Source organism: Mauremys reevesii, linkage group 14, assembly GCF_016161935.1.
Source record: "Mauremys reevesii isolate NIE-2019 linkage group 14, ASM1616193v1, whole genome shotgun sequence".
Lineage (NCBI taxonomy): Eukaryota > Metazoa > Chordata > Testudines > Geoemydidae > Mauremys > Mauremys reevesii.
The window spans coordinates 21,295,200-21,318,935 of record NC_052636.1 but is presented as its reverse complement, the minus strand read 5'-3'; the positions used below and the strand labels follow the sequence as shown (position 1 = coordinate 21,318,935).

Genomic DNA, 23,736 nt, shown 5'->3' with positions numbered 1-23,736 from the left:
AACGACAGGGAGAGGCATGGCAAGCCCGCCCCAGCGCCAAAGTCCAGGGAGGCGAGGCGTATGGATTTGTTGGGCGCAAGGTCTACTCTGCAGGCGGTCTCCAGCTCCGGATCGCCAACCATATGGCCCTCCTCGCCAGGTACACCTTTGACATCATGGTGTCTCTGGCGAAATTCGCAGAGCTGGTACCAACAGCCTCCCGCCAGGAGTTCTCTGCGCTTTTGGTAGTAGGAAAAAGTCCTCCAGGTCCTCCATCCAGGCCGCTCGACTCGGCGGACTCAGGCGCAGAACCCTGGCCTCAGGAGTGACCATGAGGCGCATCTCCTGGCTACAATCCGCCACACTGCCTCCCGAGGTGCAGTACACCCTGCAGGACCTGCCCTTCGATACCCAGGGTCTGTTTTCTGAAAAGACTGATTCCAGAATCCAGACCCTGAAGGGCGGTCGCATAGCCATCCGCACTCTGGGGATGCATACACCTGCAACCCAGCGCAGGTTGTTCAGGCAGCAACCCTATCGGTTTAATCAGCCCAGGTCCCGTCCTATAACAGCTGGCGGCCAGGCCTGAATCGCCGTGAACCATCGGGCAACCAGCGCAACCAAACCCATCCGTCTTCCAAGGCCCCCAGGGCCCCAAGCAGGCGTTTTGATGGGGCGCCGAGGACAGCCCATCAGTCTCTGTACCGGATCCTCCTTTTATTTTACAACCGCCTTTCCCATTTCTTTTCGGCGTGGTCCCGAATAACAACGGACAACAGGGTGCTTCAAACAATCCAGTATGGTTAACGCCTTAAATTTGTTTCGCCCCCTCCTTCCCACCCGCCTTCCCCATCCCTCTTCAGGGACCCCTCTCACGAGCAATTCCTCTTACAAGAGGTCGAGACTCTGTTGAGCTTGGGTGCCATAGAGGAGGTGCCTCACGACATGCGGGGCAGGGGTTTCTATTCCCGATACTTTCTCATCCCCAAGGCGAAAGAGGTCTACGTCCAATACTGGACCTCCGCGAGCTCAACAAGTACCTGCTCAAGCTCAAGTTTCGCAAGTTTGGGGGGAGGGATAGCTCAGTGGTTTGAGCATTGGCCTGCTAAACCCAGGGTTGTGAGTTCAATCCTTGAGGGGGCCACTTAGGATCTGGGGCAAAAATTGGTCCTGCTAGTGAAGGCAGGGGGCTGGACTAGATGACCTTTCAAGGTCCCTTCCAGTTCTAGGAGATTGGTATATCTCCAATTATTATATTTATATATTATGGTCACCCTGGGGACCATCATTCCCTCCCTGGATCCGGGAGACTGGTTTGCCGCCCTCGACATGAAGGACACGTACTTCCACGTTGCGATTTATCCTCCCCATTGACTCTACCTGCGTTTTGTAGTCAACAATGCGCACTACCAGTTCGCAGTGCTGCCATTCGGCCTATCCACCGCGCCAAGAGTTTTTACCAAGTGCATGGCAGTGGTTGCCGCAGCCCTCCGCCGTCGTCATATACACGTTTATCCATATCTCGACGATTGGCTGGTTCGCGGAACGTCCCAGCGGCTGGTAACGGACCAGATGTTAGAAATCCTGTCTCTATTTCGACATCTCGGTCTTCTCATCAACGCCGAAGTCCACCTTAACTCCGTCTCAGCGGGTGGAGTTCATTGGGCGGTTTCGACTCCAATTTGGCCAGGGCCTGCCTCCCGCGATCACGGCGCAGGCGATGGTCTCCATCATCCGAGACCGCCTCACCTTTCCCACTACGACAGTTCAGTCCTGCCTACGCCTCCTGGGCCACATGGCATCGTGCACGTTTGTCACCGCCTATGCGAGGCTGCGCCTCCGCCCATTTCAATCCTGGCTGGCGTCGGTATACCGCCCACACCGCGACTCCATAGACAGGGTAGTCACGGTCACGAAGCCTACCCTTGCTTCGCTCAGCTGGTGGCTGGACCCAGAGGTTGTGTGTGCAGGAGTCCCGTTCTGCCCTCCTCGTCCGTCCGTGACACTGACAACAGATGCCTCGGCACTGGGATGGGGGGCTCACCTGGGCAACCTTCACACCCAGGGCCTCTGGTCGCCCCAGGAGCTCTCCCTCCACATCAATGTCCGGGAGCTGCGGGCAATTCGCTTGGCGTGTCTCGCCTTCCACGCCCGTCTGCAAGGCCGCTGCGTCGCGGTGTTCACGGACAACATGACGGCAATGTTCTACGTGAACAAGCAGGGCAGAGCTCGCTCCTCCCTCCTCTGCAAGGAAGCGATGCTCCTGTGGAACTTCTGCGTGACCTACTCGATTCACCTAGAAGCGTCCTTTCTCCCAGGAGTGCAGAACACGCTAGCGGACTGCCTCAGCAGGTCTTTCCTCGCCCACGAGTGGTCCCTTCGACCGGACGTGGTACACACGATTTTCCAGCAGTGGGGCTTTCCCCAGGTCGACCTGTTTGCCTCCAAGGAGAACAGGAAGTGCCACCAGTTCTGTTCCTACCAGGGTCGCTCTCCGGGCTCCCTGTCGGACGCCTTCCTGTACTCCTGGACAGATCACCTCCTTTACGCCTTCCCTCCATTCCCGCTCATCCACCGAGTGCTGCTCAAACTTCGGAGGGACCAAGCCCGCCTAATACTCATCGCTCCGGCCTGGCCGAGGCAGCATTGGTACACCCTGCTGCTCGAGCTGTCCGTTCGGGAGCCCATTCTCCTCCCAGTGTGGCCGGACCTCATCACACAGGACTTCGGCAGACTCCGCCACCCGGACCTGCAGTCCCTCCATCTCACAGCTTGGTACCTACATGGCTGACCCAGGCGGAGAGAGGCTGTTCCGCGGCAGTACAGCGAGTCCTGCTTGAAAGCAGAAAACCTTCCACCCGCTCCACTTACCTCGCGAAGTGGAAGCGCTTTGGCCTCTGGTGTGATCAATGAGGCCTCAATCCCTTCATAGTCCCTCTTTCTACAATCCTGGACTACCTCTGGGACCTTAAGGAGCAGGGTCTCGCGGTCTCCTCCTTAAAGGTACACCCGGTGGCCATATCCGCCTTTCGCCCATCAATAGACGGCCGATCCATCTTCTCCAGCCAGATCGTTTCCCGCTTCCTGAAGGGCCTGGACTGGTTGTACCCGCCCATACGGCGTCCTACCCCAGCCTGGGATTTAAACCTGGTCTTGGCCAAGCTTATGGGAGCCCCCTTCGAACCTTTGGCCACGTGCTCCCTCCTCTACCTGTCATGGAAGACGGCCTTCCTCGTCGCTATAACTTCAGCGAGACGAGTGTCGAGCCGTGCACTAACGGTTAGTACACCTTACACCGTCTTCCATGCAGACAAGGTACAGCTTCGCCCGCACCCGGCCTTCCTCCCAAAAGTAGTCTCGGCCTTCCATGTCAATCAAGAGATCTTCCTCCTCGTCTTCTGCCCGAAGCCGCACACCTCACCTCGGGAGCAACAGCTTCACACCCTGGACGTCCGCAGGCCTCCTTTTATATCGAGTGGACGAAGCCCTTCCGGCGTTCGACCCAGCTGTTTGTGGCGGTTGCCGATCGCATGAAAGGCGAGCCGGTCTCCTCGCAGCGGATTTCCTCCTGGGTCACGGCGTGTATCCGGACATGCTACGAGCTTGCTCGCGTGCCACCATGCCGCCTCACCGCTCACTCAACAAGAGCGCAAGCCTCGTCGGCTGCTTTCCTGGCCCATGTCCCCATCCAGGACATCTGTAGAGCAGCCACCTGGTCTTCGGTCCACACCTTCGCTTCCCACTACGCGTTGGTGCAGCAATCCAGAGACGATGCAGCCTTCGGCTCCGCAGTCTTGCACTCTGCCACGTCTCACTCCGACCCCACCGCCTAGGTAAGGCTTGGGAATCACCTACATGGAATGCATAGGAGCAATCACTCGAAGAAGAAAAGACGGTTACTCACCGTAGTAACTGTTGTTCTTCGAGATGTGTTGCTCCTATGCATTCCAGACCCGCCCTCCTTCCCCACTGTCGGAGTAGCTGGCAAGAAGGAACTGAGGAGCGGACGGGCCAGCTGGGGTATATATTCAGTGCCATAGCGGCGCCACTCCAGGGGGCGCCCAGCCGGCCTGCCGGAGTTGCTAGGGTAAAAATGTTCCGAAGAGCCGTGCACGCGCGGCGCGCACACCTACATGGAATGGATAGGAGCAACACATCTCGAAGAACAACAGTTACTACGGTGAGTAACCGTCTTTTCCGTGTGCCAGTAACACATTTTAACGTTTTTAAAGGTCTCTTTCTATAAGTCTATAATATAGAACTAAACTATTGTTGTATGTAAAGTAAATAAGGTTTTTAAAATGTTTAAGAAGCTTAATTTAAAATTAAATTAAAATGCAGAGCCTCCCCCCCCGGACCAGGGGCCAGGACCAGGGCAGTGTGAGTGCCACTGAAAATCAGCTCGCTTCCGCAGGTTGCCTACCCCTGATTTAGATTGTAAATTCTTCAGGACATGGGCCATCTACTATTCTCTGTTTGCACTTTGCCTAGCACAATGGGGACCCACTGTTAGTTGGTCCTTAGGCACTAAGGTAGTGAATATGATTTGTTATAATAGTAACTCTCCTGCCACTTTGAGCCAAGGAAGATGGCCTTGGGATGCGTAGCCTTATTTGGGGTGTGTTAGGGCTTGGCTACACTTACAAATTTGCAGCGCTGCAGCAGGGTGTGAAAACACACCCTCTCCAGCGCTGCAAATTGCGGCGCTACAAGCGCCAGTGTGATCAAAGCCCCAGCGCTGGGCGCGGCTCCCAGCGCTGTCCGTTATTCCCCACAGGGAGGTGGAGTGCGGACAGCGCTGGAGAGCTCTCCCAGCGCTGGTGCTTTGACTACACTTAGCGCTTCAAAGCGCTACCGCGGCAGCGCTACCGTGGCAGCGCTTTGAAGCGCTAAGTGTAGCCACAGCCTCAGTAATATTGATTTGATTTATCAACTTAATTTAATTTGTATTGTAATTATTTTAATTAATAATAATACTTAATCATTTATATTAATTAATATGGGTTTAGGCTCGCCAATTTGTTTGATCAGAAGATAAAAGTTCATATTTCGAATCAGGTTCCACAGATAAACCTTGATAAAGGGACCTTCGGGGGTATGACAGGAAGCTCACACGGGGACAGATATAGTCATAACGACTTTTTATTAAACTCAATGAAATAGTAAGTAAATTGTAAAACAGGTAGAATTACAGAGTTACAATTGTATTACTGTTATTCAGGAGATACATATGATGATACAATATTATGTGCTGCAAACTTTTTGGTTAATATTCACACCCTGTTTTGATAAACTGGTGTTGGCCTCGCCTCTGGCGGTTCTGGTTTCACAGCTCTTGCAGAGGAAACTAATGCAAAGAGCTGTCAAAGCTACTTTAGAATTTATTTTTTAGCTCAACTAAATAATCTGATACACAAACTAAAATAACATTTAGAGAGACCAAGCTTAGCCGAGTCCCTTTTGAACTTCAAGTTTGAAAAGAAAATAAGTGCGGCCTATTACTGGTTAATAGCTGTCATAGATGGATAGCATGAATACGTAGTTGAAGATGGTGAAGTGTAGTGAAGAAGGAGGAGGTCGAGGTGGGCTGGGGGTACCATAGTGAGGTAGGTTACCTCTTTTTATAGAAATAAATGGCGGAAATTCTTCCTCTTATTCCCAAATTTCAGTCTTCCCCCATAGAAATGTTAGGGTACGCTTACTCCATAGGCTAGTGTGTATGTGCGTATGGATGACAGGTATCTGCGCACTTGTGGGGTACTTGTTAAGTCTGTGAGTGCAACTTTGAAAAATCCCCTTTGCTATTCTTCATTGTCTGTTGGTCTAGGTAAAGGGTCTTAGACCTAAGCGTAGGCACTTTATTTGGGTATAGAGAAAAACAGTTTCTTTTTTGGGTAAAAGGGCACAGGATGTAGCTATGCTAACTTTGCTTTATCTTAAAATGCAGGTTTTTGGCCTGTAGGTTTCTTGCATTACACCCAAACTTATTTTTAATAGGTTTATTAATTCCTATCACAATACAGTACTTATAAGAAAAGAGATATTGATTCAGGCAAGCAGATGAATCCTGAGAGCTACAGATGTTACTGCCTAAAAATGAGATGGGGTTAAACCATGGAATATTCTTTGTGACATGTATCCCACAAATTCCACTGACGTCCCTTGTTTTCTTTGCCTGCAGTAGGGTTTCCAATTTCGAAACCTGATGTGATCTCGCAGCTGGAACGAGGGGAAGAGCCATGGGTCCCGGACCTCCAGGGCTCTGAGAAAGAAGTGCTCCTGAGAGCTGCCTTCGCAGGTGAGGACTTGGTTAAACAACTCAACAACTGCTTAGGAATGCAGGAAACATTTGGGATGCCCTACAAAGACCCTGTGAGCTCTTCAAGGTCAGGATTGTTCCCTGCAGATGTGGAATCATTATGGCAGATGTCACTCATGACTTCCCTCCTATTCTGACTGACAACTGGCAGCAGGTCCCTCCCCGATCTCACTTTCCCCTGAGAGTTATGGTACAATGAGGACCCGGAACTGATGTCTTCCTCTCTTCTCTGTGGAAGGGTTTGGGGAAAATCAGCACCTGATAGGTTTGATCTCTCCCACATGTATTTTGGTTTGTTCATCCCTTTTTCCATTCCTCTCTCTGACATTTCCTTTTTCTCAGGCACAGGGAGTGACCTATGTCTGGATTCTCTCTGTCTCCCATCCAACGATGGGATGGTGAGTGAGAACGAGGAGGAGAAACCCCAGCAGGAAGACACTGTGCAAGTAGATCCACATTGGATGTTATCAGGAAGATCCAAAGGGAATGTTTCCAGGAGTTGTGCACTCCCAGAAAACACAAAAGCCTGTGAGACTCAGCAGAGGCCAGAGGAAAACTACAGTCGCCACTCAGCCCTTATTCCACGCAACAGAATCAACTTGGAAGAGAGACGCTACATGTGCCATGAGTGCGGGAAAAGCTTCAATCGGCGCTCACACCTTATCACGCATCAGAGAATCCACACTGGCGAGACATCCTACACGTGCTCTGAGTGCGGGAAAAGCTTCGGGCGGAGCTCTACCCTTTTCACACATTGGAGAATCCACACAGGGGAGACGCCCTACACGTGCTCTGAGTGCGGGAAAAGCTTCAGGCGGCGCTCTGAGCTTATCGCACATCAGAGAATCCACACAGGGGAGACGCCCTACATGTGCTCTGAGTGTGGGAAAAGCTTCAATCAGCGCACAAACCTTATTAGACATGAGAGAATCCACACAGGGGAGATGCCCTACATGTGCTCTGAGTGCGGGAAAAGCTTTGGGCAGAGCTCTCACCTTATCAGACATGAGAGAATCCACACAGGGGAGACGCACTACATGTGCTCTGAGTGCGGGAAAAGCTTCATTTGGGGCTCTGACCTTATTAGACATGAAAGAATCCACACAGGGGAGATGCCCTACACGTGCTCTGAGTGCGGGAAAAGCTTTGGGCGGAGCTCTCACCTTATCAGACATGAGAGAATCCACACAGGGGAGATGCCCTACACATGCTCTGAGTGCGGGAAAAGCTTCAATCGGCGCACAAGCCTTATTAGACATCAGAAAATCCACACAAGAGAGAACTGTTATAAATCCCTTGACTAGGGCTGGCCAAAGATATTTTTTTTTAATCACATTTGCAAATTCCCACATAGTGATTTTTGCACCATCTTCACCGAGGTCTCTCAGCTCCACCAGATCAGCTGCCTGTTTCTGCCTTTTGAAGCTCATCCTTCTATGGGGTCAGTCCTGTGATCTTTTCTATCAACTCTTTTCCTTTAGAGTCATAGGAGTGTGTCCCTCCTGACAGGAATGTTCATCCCTCCAGGTTGGGGAGAGGTTTGATTCAACAAGCTACACTGAGGCAAAACTACCTGTGCCTGACATCCACTAGGGCTGTACATGGCGTTGGCTGCTCAAGTTAGTGATCTTGGGGTACAATGACAATTATAGTTGTAGTGCAGATGCAGCCCAGGTGCAGTGGTTGCCATTAGCTTTCCCCTTGACCTGACCTAAACTCCATCACTTTTCCCAGTCTAAACAAACCCTGAGCATCCCGGTTATACTGTTCCCCCATTTCAAAGCCATTGTTAGTCATCAAGTTCTCCCTTGGGGAACCAATTGTTTCATTCCCAGTTGCTCTGATGTTGCTTCAGGTTGTGCTGGGTAGCAGATATTTTTATTATCATTTTCTGCACTTAAAATATATTGAACTATAACAAAGAGCAGGAACAGGACAGGGATAGGGGGAAATGTCATTTCACCCACTGTGACAACAGACGTAGTTAGGGTAAGTCAGAGGGATTCCGTTATTCCCCATCACCATCCTCCTTCAATCCGTGCTAGAACCTAAGAATCCTTTTCCTTTTCCCCGTTGTGGGATGGGAGACATCCCAAAGTGCTCCCTGTGCTATAGCACACGGCTAAGCTCAGAGAATAAACCCCCAGTAGCCCCTGAGCTTTGCTTTTTGAATTCTGTGTTTCCGATTACTTCAAGCCTGGGCTTTGTGATTGTTACCAGTTTCTCTAGCACTGTTCCTACCACTGTTTCTGTAACATATTTTGTTTTTTGTGGGACAGGGTTGTTATTCCTTTGCCTAACCCCAATCTGGAAGGCCAGGGTGTGTTTTCTCTGGCCCCTCCCCACACACAAATCTGACCTGGTTGAACCTGCCAGGAGCAAAGAAAAAGCCCCACCGCTCTCACACACAAAGCAGATAGACACACACAAGACACAGAAGAAACTGAATTACTTGAGCTATCATCATTTCCACTTTCCCATAGCATGTTAGTTCTGGTGGTGGTTTTAATTTGCTTGGAACCAGAAATGGGGAAAGAGACACTGGAGTTGGTGGAATTACAGCAGGAAGGGATAAGTCTTATGATTCGTCACTAACCAAAGGCTTTGTAAACAGAGCGATAATGTTACTGAATGATCTGGCTAACCCTGCAGTTAGAAACAATCAGCTCTATGGGTGATAAATTGACAGAGGCTCTGCTGCTGATCATGAAATAGCAGCTGTTTAAAGGTAATGTGCTTCTATTTCAATGCCTTTGGAAGTACAGAAAACAATGATCTGTGTTAAAGGAAAGTTGCCATTTCTAGAGCCCCAGTTTCTGTTGTGTGTGTGTGTACAGGAAGGTTTGAATGTGTAGCAGGTAGTTTGGTCAAGGTTTCAATCTCATAGACTTTAAGGTCAGAAGGGACCATTATGATCATCTAGTCTGACCTCCTGCACAATGCAGGCCACAGAATCCTACCCATCCACTTCTATAACAAACCCCTAACCTATGTCTGAGTTACTGAAGTCTTCAAATTGTGGTTTGAAGACCTCAAGCTGCAGAGAATCCTCCAGCAAATGACTCATGCCCCATGCTGCAGAGGAAGGCGAAAAACCTCCAGGGCCTCTGCCAATCTGTCCCGGAGGAAAATTCCTTCCCAACCCCAAATATGGTGATCAGCTAAACCCTGAGCATGTGGGCAAGACTCACCCGCCAGCACCCAGGAAAGAATTCTCTGCCGTTACTCAGATCCCATCCCATCTAACATCCCATCACAGACCACTGGGCATACTTGCCTGCTGATAATCAAATATCAATTGCCAAAATGAATTGCCAAAATTAGGCTATCCCATCATGCCATCCCCTCCATAAACTTATCAAGCTTAGTCTTAAAGCCAGATATGTCTTTTGTCCCCACTACTCCCCTTGGAAGGCTGTTCCAGAACTTCAGTCCTCTAATGGTTAGAAACCTTTGTCTGATTTCAAGTCTAAACTTCCTAGTGTCCAGTTTATACCCATTTGTTCTTGTGTCCACATTGGTACTAAGCTTAAATAATTCCTCTCCCTCCCTGATATTAATCCCTGATATATTTATAAAGAGCAATCATATCCCCCCTCAACCTTCTTTTGGTTAGGCTAAACAAGCCAAGCTCTTTGAGTCTCCTTTCATATGACAGGTTTTCCATTCCTCGGATCATCCTAGTAGCCCGTCTCTGAACCTGTTCCAGTTTGAATTCGTCCTTCTTAAAGATGGGAGACCAGAACTGCACACACTATTCCAGATGAGGTCTCACCAGTGCCTTATATAACGGTACTAACACCTCCTTATCTTTGCTGGAAATACCTCGCCTGATGCATCCTAAAACTGCATTAGCTTTTTTAATGGCCATATCACATTGGTGGCTCATAATCATCCTGTGATCAACCAATACTCCGATGTCCTTCTCCTCCTCTGTTACTTCCAACTGATGCGTCCCCAATTTATAACTAAAATTCTTATTATTAATCCCTAAATGCAAGACCTTGCACTTTTCACTATTAAATTTCATCCTGTTACTATTACTCCAGTTTACAAGGTCATCCAGATCTTCCTGTATGAGATTCGGTCCTTCTCTGTGTTAGTGATACCTCCCAGCTTTGTGTCATCCATAAACTTTGTTGGCATAAAAAGCGGGAATGTGCTAAGGTCAGTAATAAAAAGGTTAAATAAGATTGGCCCCAAAACAGATCCCTGAGGAACTCCACTAGTAACCTCCTTCCAGCCTGACAGTTCACCCTTCAATACCACCCATTGTAGTCTCCCCTTTAACCAGTTCCTTATCCACCTTTCAATTTTCATATTGATCCCCATCTTTTCCAATTTAACTAACAATTCCCCATGTGGAACCATGTCAAATGCCTTACTGAAATCGAGGCAACTTACAGATGTCACACAAATTAGTCCATCCCTCCCCATATTCAGTCTCTGACCAGAATGTTAGAATGAGGCAGAGAACTGGGAAAGTATTGCAGTAGGAATACATTAAAAAGTGGGATTAATCAGAGCTGGGCTGCAGACAGAGCCTGTTCTACAGCTGGTGAAGTGACAGGGACACACTCCCGCTAGTGCTGGCTCTGAAATAACAGCAGCAGTAGATTGAAGAGAATGAGCTCATGGGCAGCTGCCCTGTCAGTGCATCACTCACCTGGCAGGTGTTACACAAAACACAGCACTTCCCCCCATTGCCACCACTTCATTATACTGGCCATGGGGCTGTTTGTCCTGCAGGACTTTGATCTCTCCGGGTGGTCCATGGTGATTCGTAACAGAGCCATTAGGGGAGCAGGAGTCATCCCAATGGAAATCTCTGCACTTCTTTCTCAGTGTTACCTTCTTAGCCCTGGCTTTGGAGGTGACATTAGCCTTATCCTGTCTTGGTTTTAGGTAGGATTTTGATCACCTTCAGGGCTTGGCAACTTAGAACTTTTGAGGGCTTTCTCTGCCTTTTGGTCCCCGCTGCAGTCAGTACATTCTAGACATGGGCATGGTGACCTTCCTGGGGATCTTGACAGCTTTAGCCAGCTTCTTGGTGGCTATTTTCCTGCTCACAGCCACTGTCTTTTTCTCATGCCTTGTCCTGGGGGCCCAGCTGCTGGTTGAATGGGAAGGAGCCAAGGTGCTGGTGACTTTAGCTCGCACCAAGTGGCCTTTGCTCGTCAGACTCCTGAGCCCCAACTGGATGTGGTTCTTGTTCTTCTGCACAGCACAGCCCTGGAGAGGAGGGATCTGCAAATGTACATTCCTATGATCCCTTTGTTTAACTGATGAAAACATAAACTAGACACTTAGAGGCTTGGAACTGATTTCAGCTGATGGGCAGGTGTGCTAGGTTTTTATGCATTTGGACAGTGAAATGTTGAGTGTTTACATTCATTTCAAGCATCCCCGTATAGTGGAGCTCCTGAACATAATGGAGAATGGAAATCAAAATGTTTTCCCTTTTTTCAAAAATAAAAATAAAAAATAAGAGGCTTATTAGAGGGCACGTGTATTTGAAGCAAGGACCACTTGATCTGCAGTCAAACACTCTACCACTGAGCTATACCCCCATGAGAGCAGATGCTTTCCCCATTGTAGCTGAAGCACATCAGTGATTCCAATAGCAGGGGCAGGTTCTCTCTGGGGCACAGAGATTTTTCGGGGAGTTGGTGGCTCCTTTCTTTCCTCACCCTGGAGTAAACTCAGCTTTTTACTCCATGGTACATGTTTTATGGACTAACAACAGCAGCTTGAAGAAAGAGGAGAGTGAATATCTCACTCTCAGGACTGTCCCCTCTGTCTGGCCATTGCCATTGCAGGAGAGAAGGTTTCAATGGAATTGAATGCCCTGGCTCAGACTAGAGACACGGAAGGGTTTTGCTGTTAGTTGAGCGACAAAGGAAATTGTGTCTGTATGTGAAACTGAGGAGGGACATGAAATGCCCACAGGGTGGCGCAATGCCCTAAGCTAAGGCAGGAGGGTGAAGGAATGGGGCTGAGGAATGACTGAAGTGGACTCACCTGGGATTGATATGACATTTGTTTGTGTCGGGCAGTGAGAAATGTGACATTAATTCAGATGCAGGGTTGAAGCTTCTTTAGCTGCTTGTAGAACTTGAACTTGATTTCCCTGAAGGGAAAAGGGGAAAGTCTGGGGTGGCCTTGAGTCCCTGGCTGGAGCAGTGTATGAAAAAGGCTCCAGAGACACAGCTGGCAATTACAGACCACTGAGGCTAACGTCAGTACCAGGCACATTGGGTGGAATTGTAGAGCCCAATGATGAGACCCATCGGTGAGCGGAATTTGCTGGGTGTAGTGGGTGGTTACCTGGTCCTGCCCTGCAGTGCCAGAAGCAGCCCAGGAGAGGGCTGGGGCCATGCGCCAGTCAGGCCCAGCTGGCCCCTATAAGAGGCTGTGAGCCAGGAGCCCAGTCAGTCTCCCTCTGCTTGTAGTGAGAGAAGGGCCTGGCTGCAGGGACTCAAGCAAGACACCTAGAGTGGGAGCAGGGCTGGGGAAGGGCCAGAGGAGCTGGGAGCTCTGGCCTGGAAAGCCCCAGGCTGCAGGCCTGACTATAGGCTGAATAGGTGCAGGGCTGCAATGGGGCAGCCCAGGGGGAAGCAGAGGCGGCAGGTCCAAACGCCTTTGCCTGTGATGAGTGGCTCATACTGCAGTCTGCCCCAGTGAACGGGGGCTGGATGGAGACTGGGCAGTAGTCAAGACTGAGGTGACGTGGGGATAGTGGGTGGGGGTTCCCCTGGGAGGGGGAGACCCAGAACTGTGGGGGTACTGCCAGGGAGCAGCACCCAGTAAAAGGGGCACTGGGGTCCTGGGAGGGACAGGGGGCCAGCTGCGGTAAGGCGGATCACTGGCCTGCAGAGGGTGCTCTGAGGGCTGGAGAGCTAATTCCCAAGGCGACCAGCAGGAGGCGCCACCGGGTGATTCTGCCCCCGCTTACATTGGGGAAGAATGAACATGGTTTTTGTAAAGGAAAATCATGCCTCACAAATCTACTATAATTCTTTGAGGGAGTTGTGACGTTATTGATATAAATTGGGACCATATAGAACATGGGTTGCAACCAAGGTCCTGTAGTGGCACCAAATCTTAGGTAGGGGGTCATATAAGATGTCTAAGACCAGGTTATGGGTTGCTGGTTATGATTATGCTGTCTGTGTGCATGTATCATTTTTAGTTGAAGTTATGTATATTGGCTCTATACTGTCTGTATTTCAAGTTGGTGATGTGCTTCTGGGTGATATCCCAGACAAGCTGGTGTTAGATCTGCTTAGCCTGCTTGATGGCCCATTATGGACCATCAGCTACACAATTGACCCATGGAGAGAAGGCAGACACGCCTTGTGACTCAGCAAGGTATGCAGAGACTTGTCCATATGACTGCAGACTCCATTTTGCTGTGATTTTCCACAGTAAGAACAAAGAGGTTCTTACACCTGGAAAAGCCTATATAAGGCTGATGCATCATCTCCATCTTGTCTTCAATCCTGCTTCTTACCTCTGGAGGAACTTTGCTACAAACTGAAGCTCTACACAAGGGACTGAGGACCCATCCCAGCGGGGGATGTTCCAGAGACTTGATTTGAACCTGCAGCTTATGCCATCGCTGCTGCAAGCCTGAACTAAGAACTTTGCCATTACTGTATGTAATTGATTCCATTTAACCAATTCTACCTCTCATCTCTACCTTTTTCCCTTTGTAAATAAACCTTTAGATTTTAGATTCTAAAGGATTGGCATCAGCGTGATTTGTGGGTAAGATCTGATGTGTATATTGACCTGGGTCTGGGGCTTGGTCCTTTGGGATCGAGAGAACCTTTTTCTTTTATTGGGGTGTTGGTTTTCATAACCATTCATCCCCAGGACGAGTGCACTGGTGGTGATACTGGGAGACTGGAGTGTCTAAGGAAATTGCTTGTGTAACTTGTGGTTAGCCAGTGGGGTGAGACCAGAGTCCTCTTTGTCTGGCTGGTTTGGTTTGCCTTAGAGGTGGAAAAACCCCAGCCTAGGGCTGTGACTGCCCTGTTTGAGAAAGTGGTCCTGAATTGGCACTCTCAGTTGGGTCCTGCCAGAACCGCATCATCACAGGGGTCGGGTACGATTTTTCCGCCAGGGAAGATTGGCAGAGGCCCTGGAGGTTTTTCACCTTCCTCTGCAGCATGGGGCATGGGTCACTTGCTGGAAGATTCTCTGCAGCTTGGGGTCTTTAAATCACGATTTGAGGACTTCAATAACTCAGACATAGGTTAGGGGTTTGTTACAGGAGTGGGTGGGTGAGATTCTGTGGCCTGCGTTGTGCAGGGGGTCAGACTAGATGATCATAATGGTCCCTTCTGACCTTAAAGTCTATGGGCTTGGCTACACTTGTGAGTTGCAGCGCTGGTGGAGGCTTTCCAGCGCTGCAATTGTAACTATCCACACCTGCAAGGCACATCCAGCGCTGCAACTCCTGGCTGCAGTGCTGGCTGAACACCTGGTCTGCTTGGGGTGTAGCGAGTGCAGTGCTGGTGATCCAGCGCTGCTTTCGTCAAGTGTGGACACACACCAGCGCTGTTATTGGCCTCCAGGGTATTGGGAGATATCCCAGAATGCTTTTAAGTAAATTACTCTTTTGTTTTGTTATGCAGCCTCTCTTTGTTTTGTTGTGAACTCGGGCTCCGGGCTCCCGGGCTGCTTATCTAAACAAACACAGCTCCTGTTGCTGTGATCAATCTGTAAGTGACTGTGAACAATCAAATGAGAGAACCCCCTGCCTACCTCATTCATAGGGGTTGAGTGTTTGTTTGACGAGAGAAAGGGGGAGGGGGGAGCGGAGAAAGGTAGTCCGTGCTGCTTATCTGGTCTGCAGGCTGTTTGCAATTAAGAGTAAGGGTTTGGAAATTTTTCTGATTTTCAAGGCAGGAAGCTAACACAGTGTTGGCTCCAAAAATCCACTCTCTCTCTCTCTCTCTCCCCCGCTCCCTGTCACACTACACACTACACCCCACCCTCCTCTTTTGAAAAGCACGTTGCTGCCACTTGAACGCTGGGATAGCTGCCCATAATGCATCACTCCCAACAGCGCTGCAAATGCTGCAAATGTGGCCACACTGCAGCGCTGGTAGCTGTGAGTGTGGCCACACACCAGCGCTGTTCCTACACAGCTGCACGACCAGCGCTGCAAACTCCCAGCGCTGCAACTCTCAAGTGTAGCCAAGCCCTATGAGTCTGAGTAAAAGCAGAATTCGCTGACTCTCTGCTTTAACTAATCACTTAGATTGGTAAAAATGTCAGCTATTCTTCTCTGTACAGTCTTGTGTGATAGACTGACATTCTCAAATATTCCCCTCTTTTCTGGACATAACTCAGGTACAGCAAGCAAGAGACACTTTTTTAAAAAACCTCGCCTTCCGTGAAGTGTTTCCCAGCAGCAGCAATTTCCTTTGAAATTTGAAAGCTTCCTTTAGTAACTGTATCATTCTCAGTATGTAAGTATTTATTCATCCATTCAGTGTTGAAAACGCTGAGCTCTGATTCTCTTTTCTTTTCATTCATGGTAGCCATTACACAGCTCAAGATTTTGTTGAATAAATTCACACACAAGAAACACTCAGCCACACACACAAAGAGAAGAGATCTCTCACGGTGCATGGCACACTAGCAAGGCACTGATGGTATCTGGAGGCCTGTAGAGAAAGAAAGCGCACATAGGGTAACCATTTCACAGCAGTAAAATAGGACCCACCCCCTCCCTGCTCTGCCCCACCATCACACCCCTTAGCCCCCCGCTGGCTTCCTGCGTCCTCTCAATCAGCCCCCTACCCACCACTCGCCTCTTTTCACGTCCTCCCTCCCCTGCCAGAAACCCCATCCCTGCCCCTAGAATCACTGCTAGATCACTGCTCGCCTCTTTGCCCACCTTCCCACATCCGAATCGTGCCCCCCACCCCAAAGTATAAACCCACAGTCGAAGACCCATGGGTAACAAAATTACAGCACACAGCAGTCAATCAATGCAGTTTAGATAAATCTCTGCATTGTGCATTTGTGTATAACTTGTATATGACTTTGTATTGAACCTTGGTAATATGTTTTAGCGAGCCCTAAGGTAAAGAAAAATGCCTTCTTGCTAGAAGTAGAATAAGATCTTCCCCCCACTTTGTAATCAATTGCCCTGTTGAATGAATGAGGTGTGACTGAGGAAGGCAGCACCTGCAGATAGCTGCAACCCTTGGAGAGGGGCTGGGAGCCAGATCAAGGATTCATATTACAACTAAGGCACAAATAGTCAACAACAAGGATGATTCACCACAGGAACAAGCTACCAAGGAAAGTGGTGGATTCGCCATCTCCTGATGTCATTCAGTGAAGACTAGATGCCTTTCTGGAATGTGTTTGCCCCAAAAGTAGCTCTTGTGTCATACAGGAGGCCTGTGATATTCAGGGGGTCAGATTAGATGCTCTAATGGTCTCTTCTGGCCATAAAGTCGACTAATTTCTGAAAAACTGAGTGTAGCATTGGGAGCAGCATCTGATGCTTCCCTGTCTGCCCGACTTGCTGCCTAGAACGAGCGCTCCTTGAGTGGGGTGATCCCCAGGGAGTAGCTCAAACCTCCAAAGTGCCTGGCCAGGGGCAGGACATTAGCCCAGCAAGGGAGGGGTGTGGCAGTGACATCACAAAGGCCTTTTGCAGGAACTCAGACTATTGGTCAAAGACTATTGGTGGGAGGTGGTGACCTCACAGAGATGTAAATCAGAGGATTCCCAACGAGAGGCGTACAGCTTTCTGAGCCGGGGCTACAGCACCACAGTACCAGTGTAGACACCTAGTCGATGACAGTGCTGTGATTGGCCTCTGGGAGGTGTCCACAATCCCTGTTCTTGCCTCTCTGGTCTTTGGTTTGAACTCTACTGCACTCCCTCAGGTGACCAACTATGAACCCCACCCCTTAAATTCCTTGGGAATTTTGAAAGTCCCAGTTCAACAGAGACTAATTATGGTTATAGACCCATCCTGAAATTAGAGCAGGATATTGTAAAGCCTTATCTCACAGTAAAGTAACACAATTCAAACCTGTCGGCACAGAGGAGAAAGCACTCCTTCAGTTCACATTTATTGCTACTGATCTCCCTGACAAACTTCCTTGTCTCAGTGCTGCTCCAGGTGTTTTCCATCTGATCCCTCCCAGCTGTGTTTACAGGACTGCAGCAGCTCCCAGGGCCAGCTTTGCTCTTTCACTTACATCCTTCACTTGTTTGGACAGAGCTGTGTCTGCCCCAGTTTAATTCATCTGAGAGCTCAGGTACCAACAGATCGTTACAAGGCTAAGTCCCATCACCATCAGTGGGAGGTTATCCTGGGCTGCCAGGGCTGCAGGATTTGCCATGGTCAGTCAAGATGCTACAGCAGCTGCACTCTTACATTGTGAGTCCTGCAGCTTCATACCAAACTGCTCTGCCATAGTCTGCAGGGGGCCTGACTTGCTGAGAATCTGGCAGAAGAGAGACTCTGGAGTAGAGAAGGAAAATGTCCTCAGCAGTCACAGCCGGCAGGAGCAGGGAAGGTTCGGTTTGTTTTAAACTTCTCTGCCTGCTCAAGCCTTTAATCATTCCTGTGGCTCTTCTGTAGACCCTCTGCAATTTATCAGGAAAACAACCAACCAACCAAACCAGGCTGTTCTGCCCAATGTAACAGTCTATTGCCTTTCAAGGTTGACTATAAATCAGCTCATTCTATTCACCCAGAGTTCCACTTTAAGGGCTTTTGTTTTCTAAGTCCAATCAAACCCTGTGCAACAGCATCATTGTTAACTCATCATCTGCTCACTTCACATTCACAGGGTCACAAAGTTGGCAGGTCTAAGTCTTTCCTCCCACACCAACATGAAAAAAATCAGTGACAGAAAATGCCGTAAAGCGCCTCTGCTGCCTTGCACAACAGCCTGGGGAAATACACGAGGGGAAGTGCTTTCCTCTCTCCTCCTGACACCGGGTAACATTTCTGCCTGTCCTTGAGATCCTGCCACAGGAACAAGGCTTGAGGATGCAAATGACATGTTAAGGCTGCATTGGTTTGCGTTCCTTTACTCCTTCAATAGTGATAAGGGTGCATGAGCTCAAAACAATCCAGCTCTGACTTTCACACGGAGGCAATTTTCAGGGTCATAATAAAAACCAACTTTCTTTCTAACCTGAGCAAGTTGAATCGAGTCGTTGAGATGATAAATCAGAGCCCCAGGCTGACTTTCCTTCATCACATGTTTTAGAGTAGATCACATTCACGGGGTGGGGCTCCTGCTGGGAAGTGTCTGTCAGTGGCAGCACCCAGTGCACATTCCCCACTTACAAACTCATCTTCAGTATATCGGCCACTGAACCTAGCGAGGGGGGAGGGTCCCAGTGGTCGGGCTCCAGCCCCTGGATCCCGAGCCTGGCAAGCCCGAGTCAGCCGGCCTGGGCCAGCTGTGGGGTTTAATTGCACTGCAGACATACACGGGTGTCACAATCCCAGCTTTCTCCTCAGGGAATCAAGCCCTCGTCCCCCCCGTGACAGGCAGGAAGAGTCACCACTGTACTCGTGAGCTCGGAACTGACGCTGCCCCTGCACAGGGACCCAGGGGAACGGCTCGGGCAGCTCCTTGGCCAGCTGTGGCTGGCAGGAGACCCAGCGAGGCAGGAGCTGCTCTGGGTTCTCTGCAGGGGAGAGTAACTGGGAGAAGGGGGGAGTTTGTCTCTGATTTACAGGGAGCTTTGCCAGAGTGGAGCCTGTAGGTCACATGCTGGGGGGCTGTGACGGGCACACAGGCTCCGTGCTCTGGAACAGCTCGGAGTCAAACCCAGGCAAGAGCCTCGTCAGTGTGACTCCCCCAGGGGACGCTCTCACTGGGGGAAGCCTCCTTGGCTTCAGCCCCTCCTGGGACTGACCTTGGACCTTTCAGCCCCCCTGTTCCACACCAGGAGCTTCCTGCAGTGAGTCCACCTGAGTCGGACACCTGGGAAGCCTCACCCGCCCCGAAGAAGTCCTGCACCCCAACTTCCACAGTCCCCCGTGACTCTCAGCCAGCGCTGTACAACAGAAGGTTTGTTAGGGGTCTGGGATCCAGCCTGGGAAAGTTCTGTGTTCGCACAGGAAGCAGGAAGATTCAGCAACGTCCATCTTGGGCAGACCCCGAACTCAGAGCCTGGGCTCTCCTCAGTCCCCAACCCAGCAGACTCCTTGCTCCAACAGCCCGACTCAGCCAGGCCCTTTGCCCCTCGTCTGGCCTCTGTCCTGTTTCCCTGGCAACCTGCTCACCTGGCCTCCAGCTCGTTCTTTGTTCTCCGACTCCTCCCGGCCCGCTGGCCTCTTGCAGCAGGTGCGCTGGCCATCGGTTGCTAGGAGACAGAATTTGTGGCCATTGTCTGGGCCCAGGCAGCCAGACAGCAGCCACACCTGCCCTTTGGGGGTCTCTGCCAAGATTTAACCCCCTTGTCCCACCACCGAGATCCGTGGTCCCAAAACACTTCAGGGTCATGCCCCCCACCCCTGTACATGCTCCCCCCGGGTCGTGGCTGGGAGTGGGGCCGCAGCTAAGGGAAGGGACACAGACAGGAGTAAGGGGCTGAGGCAGGGGCCAGAGCTGGGGCTGGAGCCAAGAGTGGAGCTGGGTGGCTCCCCCTCCCCATCCCCATGGGGGCTGGCCTGGGCCCAGCTGCATCCCCCTGAATGTTACTCCATTCCCCCTGGCAGGGCACCCCACATTTGGACCTTTAATCTAGATAATCGTGCAACAAATAGGAAACTGAGGTACACACAAGATGCAAACAAAACATCCAGAAAATTCCAACCGTCAAAGGGGTGTCAGTGGGGTCGGAGCTGGGCAGCAGCACAGGAAAGTGGGAGGTTAAACTGCAAACATCCCCTATGTTCCCGCAAAAGCCTCTAGTTTATCCCCTAACCCCTCCCCATGAAAATCTCCACCCCTGCCCTGGCCCACACACACCCCCTAACTACCACCCAGATTTTTAAATTTTATTACTTTTCCATGGCCATCCACAAACCTTGTTCCCATCAAAATCACCGAGTGCTTTTTCAACGTGTTTGAGAAACCAAACTAATAGAAAACGCTATCGACCTCTCCCACACAAACTTTGGGTCTGAATTTTTCTACTGAAATGTTGAGGCAATAAAACTCTCACTGCTCTTGTCCAGAAACAAACCTAAGCCCCCCATGCAGTACCTGGGGCATCTATGTCTGACCCACCAAGGCTTCAGCTCCTTTGGGGAGATTTCCAGCTGCCCAGTCCTGCTGCTATTCCAGGAGCAATTCCTGGCTCCTGTCAGCATTTATCTCAGCCCCGTTCTGGGCATCACAGGTTTCTCTGGGAAAGGGCAGCGAGTGGTTCTAGGGCCAGTGATCCTCCTCCAAATCGAGCTAGAACCTGGGACTCCTTCCCTTCCCAGGCTGTGGGCAGGAGGCATTTCACAGAGCTCTCGGAGCTATAGCCCGTGGCTAAGGAGAGAGAAAAAGCCTCCTATCCCCCTCTGTTCTGGGGGCTGGGTTTACTCCTGAAGCCTCTGCCCCCCACTTTGTGCCCATGGCTCATCCTTGACCCTTGCTGCTTCTCCTTGCTATAGACTGTGAAAGGAGCGGAGGCAGCGCAGGAGCCTTCTGGGGCGCAGATCTGAGGCTTTGGGAGAGACACATTGTCTGAGACATCAGGCGCTGCAAACCCTGCAGCCACCCCCTCAATCCGGGGCCTGTTCAGCCCTGAGTCTGGGCTGCCGCGATCCCTCCCCAGAGCAGAGCGCCCACAGATTACAGCCTGGAAATAGGCGTGTGAGACTAACTCCTGCTTTCCCTGACAGGGCCTCCCCTAGACCAAGTAGCGTCCCAGGCAAGACGTGTCTTCGGAACCCCCCAGCCCCGCTCCATATGTTAAACCATTGAATTCCTTATTTTTATTGCATTTGTAGCTCACTTCATTATTTTGATGCACAATCTGGATGCAGGATTTTCTCTATCATATAAGACAATAAATGTTCATGCTAGGATGTGTAAATCTGTATTTATTCATGCCGTATATAAGCAAATGAAAAAATCATTTCTTCTAAGCATATAGAAACTTTTAATTTTGACAGTAACTGAAATGTACTAACATCTAGAAATGGAGCCCTCACCAGCACAGGGTGGGCCGGTATTAAATAGTGTTACAGTTAGAGACAGACAGTGTTAGGATGTTAACCCCAGGCCCTTTGTTCAAAGGTCACTTCTCTAGCCTTTCCCCCATGAACTGAAGTGCAGCATTTGAGAGATCCAGAGACTAGTTGATGACGTTTCCAAGGGCTAAAATAGCAAGCGATGTCCATCTTGCATTGGCCATTGTTGACTGGGGAGATGGTTTATGGAGAATAAACTCCAAGGTGAGAAGCAGCAGCCCAAAAAGCCCAGCTGCAAGTGCTGAAGTAGCTCAGTTGGGAGAGTATTAGACTGAAGCTCTAAAGGTCTCTGGTTCAATCCCAGGCTTCAGCAGACTGTTTCATCCCTCTTGCTGCAGCAGTGGGCTGGAAACACAGCACTGCCTTTACTCAATGCAAGTCCCTCATTTTGGGCTTCACTGCAGGAAAAGGCAGCATTGGCTTCTGCACCCTGTTGGCCCACCGGACCTTTCTTTCTTCTCTTGCTGCTTCTCAGCAAGGGGAAGAAAAAGAAGCTCCCCTTCAAGCTAGAGTCACAAAGGTGATGTAAGGACGACTTCCTGATCCCTGGCTCCAGTCCTCTGTTCTTCCAGCTGACCCATCAGAGCTGCTGCCAGTTTCTCAGGTTCGCCCACCAGTGTGTGCCAGGGTGAGCACCACCAAAGTGCAGGGAATTTGAGGGCAGGGCAGGGCAGTGCACTGTAATGGAGTTTCTGTAGTGTAGTGGTTCTCACATTTCCCTAACCTGCATCAAGCCGGCTAGTTAGAACTGACACCAACTTGTCTGGGGTGTTTCCCAAAAGCAGAGCACAAGTTTGAAATACAGGCAGCATAGAGCCAATATTCATAACGTCAACTACAAAAATGATACAGATCTAGAGATAGCATCATTATAATCAGCCAATCAGAAACTCTCCATAGACCCCTAACACAACAACCTTTATACACTATTGGCTGCAAATACAGAACAGCAGTGCATAGCGGTGATCTATACAGTTACAAATTATGTCAATAACGTCACAAGAGGTGACATGGCATCAGTGAGACTGATACTGGAATAGCCTCCAGTTTTGGTGTCCTCGTTTGAAAAAGATGTTGTGAAATTAGAGTTTGGGGCAGCAAAGAGCCACCAAATGTTCTGAGGGCTGGAGAAAAATGCCTTCTAGTGAGCTATTGAAAGAGCTCAACCTGTTTAGCTGATCAAAAGAAGATTGAAGGTGACTTCATTGGAAGTGTTGAAGTGTCTTAATGGAGAGAAAGATTGAGTATTAAAGGGCTCTTGAATCGAGCAGAGAAGGCATAACAAGACCCAGTGGCTGGAAGGTGAAAGAGACAAATTCATATTACAATTAAGGCACAAATATTCAACAGCGAGGATGATTCACCACAGGAACAAGCTACCAAGGAAAGTGGTGGATTCGCCATCTCTTGATGTCATTTAATGAAGACTAGATGCCTTTCTGGAATGTGTTTGCCCCAAAAGTAGCTCTTGTGTCATACAGGAGGCCTGTGATATGCAGGGGGTCAGATTAGATGCTCTAATGGTCTCTTCTGGCTGTAAAGTCGACTCATTTCTGAACATCTGAGTGTAGCATTGGGAGCAGCGTCTGATGTTTCCCTGCCTAGCCGGCTTGCTGCCTAGAACGAACGCTCCTTGGTGGGGTGATCCCCAGGGACTAGCTCAAACCTCAAAGTGCCTGGCCAGGGGCAGGACATTAGCCCAACAGGGAGGGTGTGGCAGTGACATCACAAAGGCCTTTGCAGGACCTCAGACTATTGGTCCAAGGTGGTGGGGAGGTGGTGACCTCACAGAGAGATGCTGACATCAGCCAGGCAGGACAGGGGCGAGGGCCAGGAAGCCTCAGAGACCCCTGTGGCTTTGCTGCAGCAAGTCTCCTTCTCCAGGTCTCTCTTTGAGGACTGAGGGAGTATTCGGGTTCACGGACGTGAGCACCAGGAGGAACCTCTTTCGAGTTTTCTCCTTCCCTTTTAGTGATTTTACTAGAAAACAGCCGTCCCTGTTTAGAAGGTAAGAGCCTCCTGGAGGTTTGAAACCTGTTCAGTCTGATCCATGTGGTGACAGTTGAATTCTAGGCATGGAAAACACAGGCTTAAGGAGGCTGAAGTTTATTCATGCACCTGGGATTTTGTCCCTTAGAATCACTGGAGACATTAGGGTTTGTGCTTTTTCCTTTTCCTCCATCCCTCCCTCACCTCCTTTCTCTTCTTCTCTTGCTTATTTGTCCTTTCTCCTGTTCCCCTCCCA

At 50.0% G+C, this 23,736-nt stretch overlaps 1 protein-coding gene across 1 annotated transcript in view; it reads left to right on the top strand.

Annotated features, from left to right (window-relative positions):
* Positions 1 to 23,736, top strand: part of LOC120381557 (zinc finger protein 883-like) — a 62,732-nt gene that overhangs the window by 622 nt on the left and 38,374 nt on the right. The window contains exons 2-4 of the mRNA XM_039499729.1: positions 9 to 185; positions 1,628 to 1,846; positions 7,183 to 7,543. Coding sequence (XP_039355663.1) covers positions 9 to 185; positions 1,628 to 1,846; positions 7,183 to 7,543 — 757 coding nt within the window. The remainder of the gene's footprint in view (positions 1 to 8; positions 186 to 1,627; positions 1,847 to 7,182; positions 7,544 to 23,736) is intronic.